Raw genomic sequence first — 13,073 nt, forward strand, 5'->3', positions numbered from 1 at the left:
ATTTAAGTTATTCATATTTATATTTTTCACCTCTGATTTCCCCCCAAAACAGCATCTGAGTGTTTCATGCACATTTTCTATCATATCTCATGGTCCTTTAGTGAAGATGAGAAAGTGTTGGAACAGCAGAACCTCTACCGCAAAACCATATATAACAATCTGCCATCCTTAATTACAGAGGCAACTAAACAGCTACATTTCAGAGGACTCGGTTTGTCTTAAATTCCTTGCAGGCTGATAAATCTGGGTTTACTATGCCATTGATTCTGTGCGTATGTTAAATCAAAACCATCCTCTGTTTAGTTAGCATAGGAATTTCCATGATAACAAATAAAAAGCTCAGGGTATTGTATTAATATAGATTTACAAACCTAATAAATAATAAAGTATTCAGGAGCAGGTGCAAAAAATAATATATATATATATTAGTTAATACTTCTCAATATGAATAAAGTACAAGAGGCAATCTTATTTGAAAGAATGAGGAATGTTAGAACAAAAGGTCATCTAAAACTGGAGAGTCAGATACTTAGATGTAGCATAAGGAAGTTCTACTTTACGGAGAGGGTAGTAGATGAATGGAACAGTCTCCCAGCAGTGGTGGAGGCTTAAACAGTGCATGGGATAGCCATAAAGCTGTCCTGACGTATGAGACTGCAACAAGGACAGACTTATTCTTTGAGTCCTTACATCAGGAAAAAGCAGACTAAATGGATCGAATCTAACGCAACATTTTATATAACTTAAATGCATATTTACTTGATGGAAAGAAAGACAGATCATGAAATTATCAAAAAACATTTAAATTCCAAACTATATAATATAACTGAGGTTTAAGTGTACGACTTTTGAGTTTCATTGAGTTTAGTGTGACTGAGTAAAAAATGTTCTTTTTGATATTTGCGGTCTGTTTAAAAATGTTTCCTATTATTCAAAAGAGTCAGCATGGCATCTGTTCACATTATTTCACGGAAGAACATTTTTTAAAGTCGCTAATAAATTCTTGCGGCATAATGCAAGAAATATTCTTAGGCAGCAAATAAATTGTTTCAGAAGACAAAACAGCTTGGCATTAAATCTACATACTTTATACATCTAAACAAATACAGCCGAGTTCTGAATATTTCTTGCAATTGGTTATTTTGTGCAATCCTTCAGGTCCCTAAAATAGATTAAGTTTTTATTTAATTTGGAGTCAATCTGGGCCACATGTCGGAGTGTAGATACAGTGCTGGAGATGTAGAAGATCTAAGTATTAGCCAGGACTATTGTTGGTCCCAGGTGGTTAGTGACCTGGGAACTCTCTGGAATCGTACCCCCAATCTCAATGATCTAACATCATCTGTATTGTAATATGATTAAATGTTCCATAAGCATCCCACATTCTTTACTAATATATCATATTGGAAATAATAGCACAGACTTCACCACGTTGTAAGGCGTATGCTCCTGGTCCTGCCCATTGTGCTGCCCCAGGTCATGCCCATTGTGCTGCCCCAGGTCATGCCCATTGTGCTGCCCCAGGTCATGCCCATTGTGCTGCCCCTGGTCCTGCCCATAGCTCAGCCCCTAGTCTTGCCCATTGCGCTGGCCCTGGCTTTGCCTGTGGCGCTGGCCCTGGTCCTGGTCCTGTCTGTGGTCATGTTCCAGGTCTTGGGATCAGCCTTCCAATGTACTCTGAAGAGAGCAAGACGGCCTTTGTGAGGCAGGTAGGGCAACTTTAGAATAGCCTTGAGATGTGGGGAGATAGCATTCGTTATCAGTCCCTGGAAAAGCGTACAGGATACGTCCTTCCCATAGGTGACATGATTTATTATTGTTTTTTTTCCCAGGCTTTTTATATACACACGACAGCATGAGCACGAACCAACCAAGGAGTGATTGCCACAGTGTCTAGTGCAAAAACCTAGCAATGACAAAGCTGACAAACATTAAATTGGGCAATCCTTATTAGACGATGGCATCTAAGCAATAAGCATCTTGGTTGATAGGATGTCTCCCTGAGTTATTTAATTCTCGTGAATTTGATTGATCAACTGGACTACGGTTACATCTTCTGGGTGAAGGAAGCATTTTCAGTAAATCACCAGTAGATTTAGCGGTTAGTACATACATAGACCACTCGATTGGTGCATAGACAACCCTGACCATTCTCACCCAATGAACGGTGAAAATTACCTGTAGCACATGCCAGAAATCAGATGTTAAGAGTTATCTTGAGCGTCTCAAATGGATCATGATATATTCTACGGATCAATTATATAAATCAGAAAAATAAATTGAAAGGTAGGTGAAAGGTAACAAAGTTTAACAAAACGTTCCGAAAATATTTGAAATAACCGGATATTCCAAAGCATTCCATAAGACTGCTAGATCTGCATTCAATAACTCACAATATAAAAGCCTGCGGTAAAGAAAATCATAATATTTTTTTAATCTGTCTAATTCTTCGTAACACTTTGGATTTAAATATAATTTACTTTTTCCTGGCCATATTTCAATAAGGGAGCGCCAAGTATTTATTTACTAACCACATGTTTTTGGAGGTCAATCAGCGTTTATGGAAATCATTGCGTCATGCCAGACCGACAGACCAGAGTGTTCCACATATGGTTTGGTGATTTTGTTGGTTACCCCCCCCCCCCTCAATTTACTATAAATAAGTTCTAAAATAATGTTTTGCAAGGCAGTCGTTAGAAATATATTTTGCTGCCCACACAGCAAGCTTTCATCTCAAAATATTGATTTTCCTTAGAATAATCATTAAAAAGATTTCGCAATTACAGAAGACCTGTCAACAGTAAAGCTTTGTTTGTGATATGTATAAGTGTGTGTATATAATGTGTATGTTTATTTATATATATATATATATATATATATATATATATATATACTGTATATGTAAATAAAGCCTGTGTCACCACTGTTTGTAATGCTGATGTCATAGCCTTACAGACTCAGAGCCGTGATGTATCAAAGACCTGGATACTCCCGGCATCCTCCTCCCATCTGTCCGTGTAGTCCATATGTTCTGTACAGCGGCCGAGGCCCACCGACGTTCACCACCTCTCCCGCTGGTCCTCCAGTCGCTGCACCTCATGCACTACCACCGTGGGGAGAACAAACACAGAGCGTCTCCACGTGTATTTGAATAGATACTATGATGAACGTTGGGTGGGGCACAGTGTCATTTTACCGGCGGGCACATCAGCTAGTACTACGTCTTTAATCTACGGCAATTCGTCTAAATTGTTAATATATCCTTTTCTGTGCTGCGCTTTCATGTAATATTTTTTTAACCCCTTACGGACAATGGGCGGTCCCTAAACCCATTGAAAACAATGCATTTTGAGCCCGTACATGTACGGGCTTTGTCATTAAGGTGTTAAACGCCAGGTCAACATTCATTTTGGATCCTTATGCAATAGGTCCTGATGCGCAAAACTCTTGATAAAGATTGCCATCCAACAATAAGACAAAACTACGACGACTACGTTTAAAAACTTGTTTCTATTTGTGAAGCATTTCTAAAATGGTTATTAGCGTTGATATAACAAACATAAATGACTGTTCCTGCTGTTTTAATGTCTTATTTTTGACAATTCTTTAAGACGTACTGGAAGATCGAATCACTTTTTTTGTAGAAGTTACTGTGTCAAGCCATCGTCTAGTACATTCATCGCGAATCCTGTGGTTGGATGACTTTAGGTTGAAAAAATTGCATGCTGTGTTAGTTCGAACGGCTAAGGAGACAAAAATATGTGTTTATGAAAGAGTACCATTTTCTACCTGTGATATAAAGCGCAGCACAGTTCTGTCTACAAACACGCCAACTTTCTATTGTAAAACATTTTAACAAGGTTACGTATATATATAATATATATAATATATATATATATATATATAAAGGTTCATAGAGAAAGAAAAAATAATTTAACAAAGGATCCCTTTGACCGCGTTAGTACAATGGTTCAGCTCTGAACACCTACTGACCTTTGCAGCTTGCTATATTTTTGTCGGTTTATTTATTTAGCTTTAACCTCCGCTATATCAGATCTTCGGTCTGAATAAACACTAGGGAAAAAAAAAAACCACATATTGAAGGGAATGGAAACTTTGGATTTCCTTCTTTTGGATTAAATAGATTTAAAGTGATAACAGTTGAATAACCTAGATTAAGGATCTTTTTTCCCCCCAATAAATTGCTTCAAAATACAGATTCCAACCAATTTTACAGATCAAGAACTACAACTCCCATGATCCCCAAGCAAACAAGAGCTGATTTTTTTGTTGGCTGCTTAAGCATCTGGAGAGCTATATTTTGTCCATCTGTGTTCTAGATCTTATCTGATCTTGTTAATAAACTTTCTCAGTAGATACATAACAACCAATATTTAAAATACCCAAAGAGGGACACTGGTTTTATCTGGTGTGATTCGGTGCATGGCTAGGGGTTGAGGCTTTAGTGACTTGTGACTTTGCTCTGGCATTAGGGTACAGAAGAGGACCACAGGAATTTGGGAGTTCAAAACCTGGGACTGTCTTACCTAAAGACAGACATTTGTGACATATGCTGTTCTAGACGGTATACATGTTCCTATCCATTCAGACATTTGGTTCCTCTAGTGACACAAATAGGCTAAGATGTCCCAACGTCAAACACAGCAAGTATATACATAGTTCCTTATGTACTCGCGACCCTCAATGCACATAGTTTAGTACAAATAAGCACATGCCATGTAACCTTTCCATGAAGAATCTTGAAGAAATATAGTTTTTTAGGTTTGCCAAATTATGTGTGCTTTTTCCTGAAATTTTGCACTGTATTTTTTATTATTTTTTTAAAGCTGATCAAGATATACAGTAGATTTACAATTTTTGGATTTACGAATTTCTGAAAGAATGAACACAAAACTTAAAATGATTTTTTGTATAGTGGTTTGAAATATGAAATTTGTGGCATTTTAGGGAGTGGGCGGACTTGCTGATTATTAAATGTGGTCTCATAACATATGATTGTTGGGATCACTGTAGAGTTTTTTGTCCGAAGATTTATTTACATTTTCAACTGATTCTGGTAATTTAAGACATTTAAATGTAATAATAAGTGGTCAATGTAGTTCTCTACAAAGTCAAATATACCGATCGAGATTTTGAAGTCACCGAAAAAAATGACAAAAAAAAACCTTAAGCAGGATGGTGGTGGGCAGTGTGTGGCTGAATATGGGTGTATTATACCGCTGGGAAGCTGCAGTGTTCCCAGCCTCCTATTAGGATCTACCTGACGTTCTTTTCTCTTCCTTTGCTTAGTGCTGGGACGTAATTCCTCCTTAGCGGGCCAGCTACATAGCAGATCTTTCTTCTCTCCAACTGGCCTGTTGAGCAGCATCACACCGATGAGCCCAATGGGGCAATAAACCCATGGTAATGTGACCACCCCAACGGCTGTAGCACGAGACCTGTCAGCCGTGGCTGCTGTATGCCCCAGGCTCTGAGTGTGCCTAGTCATATGATGCAGGCTGTCTCGGCACGTTGAAATGCCTTTCGCCAATGACCCGTTTCACTTTGGGGAAAAGAAGCGTAGGGTGCATTTTCTGCACTGATCTTATTTATCCTCCTTTCCCCCACCTTTTTGTTTGCTACTCTTGGTGTAGGAATAGTCCAGCTATAAGGATCTGTATTTTTCTTCGTCGTCACATGTACTCACGTAGTCCTTTAAGCATGATGTATTTACTAACACAGACAAATGAATATTAAACATATATACACATTTGTATAGCGAGAAGAGAACATTTCTTAAAAGCACAAGAAAGAACTACAAGGCAAAATGTGAACACTAGATGTAATTATTTCATACACAGGATCCGCATTTCTTTTTTTGTGCTTTAGGTAATCAGTATTCTCTGGCGTGTTCCTTGTTTTGAAGTGTGACCTTCAATATGTCAGATTTAGTCTGTGGTTTAATTAGAAGAAAACCTTTTCTTCTGACATATGGTCTTTCAAAGGTATGTTACAAAGCTACAGGCTTTCAATTGTATTCTTTTTTTATTAATAAACATATTAACAGAGACCGGTCGAAGATCAGTCAAACCTCAAGTAACCATTACTGAAATATTGGTATCGGTTATTTTATACTGGAGAATAATTTAGCCTCTAAGCATTTTATAGGAGTTGGGAAGTCTTGGGCTGTGACATCATAACCGGAAATGTCACCAGGGGCTCCGGACCCTTGGGCCTGTGTATAGTGGACCTGGAGTGACCCTGTGGTTTTGGGGCCCTATCTTTTAGTCTAGTGAGATGAACTGCCATCTAGCATTACTATAATCACTTTTATTTTAATGAGAGGATGGTAGATAAGTGGTACAGACTTCTAGCCGAAGTGGTAGAGGTTAAGCATGCATGAACCTAAGACAATACCAAGGACTGATTAAGGTCTGGAAAAATGGCCAGACTAGATGGACTGAATGGTTCTTATCTGCCGTCAAATAGTTTCAGAGGAAAACTAAATACGGTATGTATGTTATGGTTTCATATTTTAAAAACTGTTTTGGAATTAAGGGAACAGAAAAGCAACACATCTGTCTCATCCCATTCTTTTCTTTTGTCAACAATTAAAATATGCTAGAAATATGTCAAAATATTGAAAGTATTCATCGAGTTGATAAGTAGAGGTCAGGTAATGCAAACAACGTCAGCTCACATGGCAGGTTATCTCATCAGACTGCAAATCTAAAAAAAAAAAACACAAAAAACTGTGCATTAAAATGCTAGCACAACATATAGATGCTTTTTATTCTCCAGTTCATCTTTAGAGGCACAGTATGGTGTCTCTGGCACCCTCTTTAAAGAAAGAGCACTTATCTGAGGTGCAAACTGCAGCTTTCCTCCGACATTGTCTGGCAATTCTTGGCACTGATTGGCTGCTTTGAATAGCCAATCAGTGGCAGGAAAGCGCCCATGACATTCTGCAAGCCAGCAATAGAGGTAACTATAACACATAGCTGATGGTGGGGAAATGGGTACATGCATTTGGGGGTAATGGGCAGAAAGGATAACACAATGGGTGTTACAGCTTCTTTCTTTCAAGAAAACAAGTATTTCAAGTATTTAAAATTGAGAGGAAGGCTTGGTTTGTTTTGGACCTCGGGCATGTGAAGGCTATTTGTTCTCTTTGGGCTCCTAAGGAAGGGTTGTTAGCATACTGGTGGGGACATCTTCTCTTTCTCCAGAACCACCCAGCCGTGTAACGTCACATGTTTACTTACACTTGTTAGTGGTGATGTCTCACAAACAGAAGAATTCAGCGTCTTTTACAGTCTGCACAATAATATTGTTTAGGTTGATGACTCAGATATAGGGGCGCATGTACATGTAGGGAAGAAAAAAAAATAAAAAATAATAATAGTGCAATATATCAAGTAAATAATAATAAAGTGTAAATGTGTAGTGAATGCACTCACAAAATACAGATGGTATCAGGGCCGGCCCGACAATGGAGCCGAGTGGGGCAACCGCTCCAGGCGGCACTTTTGAAGGGGCGGCACTTTGCCGCCCCAAGCCCTTTTTTTTTTTTTTTTAAAAAGCGAAAGAGAGAAAGGGGCGCCAAGTGGTTTTCGCTTACCAAGCTGTCGGTACCCGCTTGGCGCCCCTCTCTCTCTCCTCTGCGGCGAGTCTTCCTGTTCGGTCTCGGTGCCGGCTTGTAATGCTGAGTGCCGGAAGGGTAGATAATGGGGGGGGGGCGGCAGGGACGGAGGGAGAGGAAGGGTAGATAAGGGGGGGGGGGGCGGCATTTTAAAATTCGCCCCAGGCGGCATTTTGCCTTGGGCCGGCCCTGGATGGTATACAGGCTCTTCAAGGTAAAATATTCTTTATTTCTTGAAAATTATTCAACATAAGCAGTGTGCTTTTGGACCTTTTACTACAATCTCCGGACTTTTATTAGCTGAAGTGCCTGGCAAAATCTACTATCCTGTAAGTGTATTCCAAATTCCTTATATCACAACAGGAGGATTCTGCACCATTGGCTTTTTCTCTTTTATATCCATTTTAGAAATAGAAGAAATAAAGAATATTTTACCTTGAAGAGCCTGTATACCATCTGTATTTTGTGAGTGCATTCGCTACACATTTACACTTTATTATTATTTACTTGATATATTGCACTATTATTTTTTATTTTTCTTCCCTACATGTACATGCGCCCCTATATCTGTGTCTTTTTCTGTTGAACACTGAGAGGAGTGTTGTCTGGGCTGCTGCGGTACCGCGGAAGTAACTCAATCTAAATTTTCACTTACCTTTGATTCACTACTTGGTGTTTATTATTTCTTCACCTTTAGGTTGATGACTTGCAGAATATTTGATGACGGTAATTCCGTAGATAAGAAATAATTCCTTGGATATAGTCATAATGATAAGCTTTCATGGGTGTCAGTTACTTTACGGCATAGTAACACTAGTCTTCATGGCTAACAATCAGCAAATTTCATTGGGAAAGATGGTTACACTAAATATAGGCTTTTTGCCATAAAGAGAGTGGGAACTGAAAATGAAATGTAAGAATGATGGACCAGTTCTTTCAGCTTGTCTGTCCTTGAAATAATATTTAAAACGATTTAATTGTGGGTCTAAACCATCCATTTATCTCTGACACTATATATTCAGTCCAGCTGTTAGGGTTGGATTAACCAACAGTTTTGATTTATGTAATGCTCAGCGGAGGAAAGAGTGCATTTTAACTAGGATTGTATTTCTTTCTTCACTGACCTGTGGAGAAGAGTTTAATATTCAGAAGCTTTTAAGTGGTACACTAATAAAATTGTTTCACGCATTACTTGTTTGTAGAACGTTCACATCATTGTTTTAATTTACACCGCCAACATACATGCAAAGCCTTGGTGTGAGGCCAAAATGTTACTTGTCGTTTTTAGTGTACTTTACAGAAATACACGTTAAGTTTATTAGGTGTCTGCGACTGTACAATATACAGTATACCCTCCTATAATATAAAGTATACCCTCTGCATTTGTATATTTGCACTATGCTGCCATTAAGGAACATGCATACCTGGGAACCCTCCTGATTGACCCGGAATCTTTGGAGGAAGTGCTGCTTCCCTGGATGCTAGAGTCAGTCTCCCATCCTTTTGAATGCTATGTGGGGCTAGCCCCACCCCTATCCATGGCCAGCCCCACCCCTATCCATGGCCAGCCAATCCCCCTTGTGTAGCAAGCAACACCATTTTGTGTGGCTACCGCAGCCCCTCACGGAGCCACCCCCTCGGAAGAGGTAAAGATAAACTACCTCAGAGGAGACAGGGATACTGCAAGTATCAAGAATGCAAGAATTTAGTAATACAAGTCTATTATTTGGTAAATTAATTTGGTAAAGTAGATGGGACAGAACCATTAATTGAGTAAGTCTATTATGAGGTAAAATTTCCAAATGTAGCATGGTTAGGGTCTGGGAAGGAGACATTAGTAAGGATCATCATATTTATGTGAATGGGCTTCTTATAATGTGAGTGAGGTATGTTGTCCTGATTTCCTTCTGTGGGTTATTTACTAATATATCACTGGTTTGATCATTGGCACCATTGGATTTTAATTGTAACCACCCCCTGAGGTTTTATTGCACACCTTAGTCTAGTGCTATGTTTTAGCTCATGTAAACATAGCATTTAAAACGCATTTGGGCTAACTAAACGCAGACTTTACTTTTCCATTTTATCATATTAACGTTTGGATCCATTGTGGTTATGTACCAAGAACATATGAATTTTTCCATCGTTCCTGTTCTCTGTGGATATGTACCGGTCTTCTCTCAAGCTATTCTCAGTATTTATTTTTCATGGCATTAATAAATTGAAAGTACCAAGCAGCAAATCTAATTATGTGACTTAGTAGGGCAATTTAAAATGATGCTCAAAACTACCATTTTGTTTATAATTCTGCTGTTTACAAATAGCCTTGTTACTTAAGTTTTAAAAACTACTTGTCAGATAGCTAATGGGAACTCTACAAACCTTTCTCGCTAATCATTTAATTTATGTACAAAGTAGGTACATTTGTACTTATTGAGCATCATGCATTATCTAAATTGTGACTGTTGAGTTTATTTTGTAAGTGAACAGAAGAAAAATCTTAATAAAATCAATATTTGGTGAGACCATCCTTTGCCTTCAAAACGGCATCAGTTCTTCTAGGTACTATTGCATAAAGTCAGGGATTTTGTAGACGTATAGTTTGGTATAATTGTTTAATCATACACCTAACAGGTGAATAAAACACAATAACTGAAACAGAAACAGCTATGTGGGAAGAATAAAACCAGGTGAGAAACAACCAAACTAACGTGAGGTTGCGGAAGACAGTTTAATGTCAAAAGTCAAATGTCATGGCAACACTGAGCACATCAACAAGACACAAGGTAGTTATACTATCAGGAAGGTCTCTCCCAGGCATATATTTCAAGGCAGGCTGATATTTCAAGGTTTCCAGATGTTCTGTCCAAGTGCTTTTGAAGAAGCACAAAGAAGCGTGTTGAGGACTGTAGATGCAGTGGCCGATCAATGAAACTAAATGAAGAAGATTAAAGACACATCATGCTTACTTTCCATCCTAGTCCCCCCATCTACTGTCAGGAGAAGTCTGGTCAGAAGTGGTCTTCATGGAAGACTTGCAGCCCAAAAAACATGTGGAAACAAGGCCAAGCGACTCAGCTATTCACAAAAAAGCAAACTGGGGTGCAAAAAAATGGTAGCAGGTGCTCTGGACTAATGAGTCAAAATTTGAAATGTTTTGCTGTAGCCTCCTGAGAAAAAAAAAAAATGTCTTAATCCCAGTCTTTCAAATGGTTAAACCGAATACTTAATCTTATACAATTACGCTGCTTTAAAAAACCTGAAAAAAGCATGAAAAAGCATGTAATGAAGATTATTATTCATTGTATTATTTATATAGCACCATCCTGATCTGCAGCAGTATCCAACGAGAGTATTGTAGCAGTCCACGGGCACGCGTTTTACACCAGACCTTGAAAGAAACTTTGCCGACTCACTTTATAATTATAAACTGCTGAGCTGCAACAGTGGCAACAGAATATATATTTTTATGTCGACATCCCATTTTCAGTTAAGGCAGGTTCTAAGAAAACCCTCTCCCTGTATCACACTGAGATGTGTATGTTTGTTCCTTCTCCGTCGTGCTTTTGCCATCATCGAAAAAGCAGTAAGTGAAGGGTCCCGGTAATAACACTTAAGCGGCATTTGCTTAATCCAACCCTGCATTACCTTATAGGTAATTCTTTCTTAGAAAGGAGAAATATCTTTTATTTTTCCGGTAAAACAATTGTATTGTGCAAAAAAAGGACTAAAAATGAACTGGTTTGAGAAGCTATTCTCTATATGTTGTGTACTATATATATATATATATATATATATATATATATATGTGTGTATATAGATTTTTAATTGTAAGGTTGGAAAAACACCAGTAACATCCTTGTTAACAAATATCTTGTTTATCTTTTTGTTAATGGTAAAACAAAGCTCAAAAAAAGATTTGTAATACGGCAAATAACAGATTATCAATTTGTTCAAGTAACGTGCACAAAGGGTTACTTGCACACTTTAAAATGTTTTTAATGTATATTAAACTGAGTGGCACGCAGCGGGTGCCGCGCAGGGATTTCTTTTCTATTTGAAGAGGGTTGTTACAGCAACTCAATGTTTTGTAATAATTGGGTCCCTAACAACATGATTTCTAAGAGTTTGGAATTCAACACTCATTCGCTTCGTACTAAAAGCCGTCACCGCGGGATTCGCAAATCGGTCCAGCAAGCGATTAATTGTAAAACAAAAACCTGAAATCAAAGTGGATAGGCCTAAGTTGAAAATAGATCTCTCCCCTACTAATTAATCACTCGGATGCTCTGGCAGCTGTTTTGACAGACAGAAGTATGACATAGTGTTTATTTGACAGCAGTCAATCATGGATCATCGTATAGGTGTCTAAGACTTCCTTTAAGACAATTAGTAATATTATTATTTATTAAAATACATTAACTGAAATATGTAATACTTTTATTTTCTCTTTATTTTTTGGGGTTTTTTTTACTTATTTTAATAGAATTGGGTAGAAAAAGCTGAAAAACAAACACTGTTATCGGACAACCTTGATTTGTCGGAGCTGTTTCACCCGGACACATTTCTCAACGCTTTACGTCAGGAAACTGCAAGGTAGGTTCTAGATCCCTTCTATTTCATTTGTAGATTTAACCTCTTTTTTTCCTCTTTCCCGTTAGTACCGGACTGCTGTGTTTTTCTCGATATGTTTGGTGTCTTTGTGCAGAGGAATGTCTGACATCAGAGGCTCCAGAATACTCTAACGGCATTAGACACAGTCATGTTTATTGAGCTAATTCACTGATAAAAACAGCCTCTCTAAATTGTGCTGAAGTTTTGCTGGGAACAGAGAAGCAATTTAACAGAATAATCAGTTTGGAACGCATTATAGATAGACAGCGGAATTATCTTTTTTTATCAGATCCCATTTTAAAGCTGTTTTCTTGAATATTGTTTTTGTGGATAGTTTATCATATTTCATGTCTGCTTCTTATATATCGGAAGAGGCTGTTCCACCGACCCTGCTGCATTTATCATTTTTTAGAATTTAATCTCTAAACTCATCCTAGAAAGCCATTTTTGATAATGTAAAATGTTGCCTCTTTTTTTCTATTTTGTCAGGTTGTAGACAAAAAAATGGTAGGTGTATAGTGTTACTCAGAGTAAGTGTGTTACTATATGGCGTTAGAGTGCTCATATGTTATTATATGGTGATAGTGTATGTGTGTTTGTTAGTATATAGTGTTAGCATGAGCGTGTGTTAGTATCTGATACCAGTGTGTATGTGTCAGAAAATGTTCTTAAAGTATCTTGTGTAGCTTAGGGTTTGTGGTGCAAGGAAGAGGAGGAGATAGTGTATGTGTGTATGCGTAATGTGTGTGTGTAATGTGTGTGTGCATTTATGTTACAGGGCCCCAAAGAAATACAGCATCCAGTCGCTACTTACCTA

General features: G+C 38.1%; 1 protein-coding gene across 1 annotated transcript in view; it reads left to right on the plus strand.

The window, feature by feature from the left end:
* The window catches only part of LOC149288903 (cytoplasmic dynein 2 heavy chain 1-like), a 140,725-nt gene that overhangs the window by 115,867 nt on the left and 11,785 nt on the right, over positions 1-13,073 (plus strand). Inside the window, exon 86 of the mRNA XM_089491172.1 lies at positions 12,129-12,238. Coding sequence (XP_089347298.1) covers positions 12,129-12,238 — 110 coding nt within the window. The remainder of the gene's footprint in view (positions 1-12,128; positions 12,239-13,073) is intronic.

This window comes from Sceloporus occidentalis, unplaced genomic scaffold, assembly GCF_023333645.1.
Source record: "Sceloporus occidentalis isolate IW3139 unplaced genomic scaffold, rSceOcc1.0.p SCAF_49, whole genome shotgun sequence".
Classification (NCBI taxonomy): domain Eukaryota; kingdom Metazoa; phylum Chordata; class Lepidosauria; order Squamata; family Phrynosomatidae; genus Sceloporus; species Sceloporus occidentalis.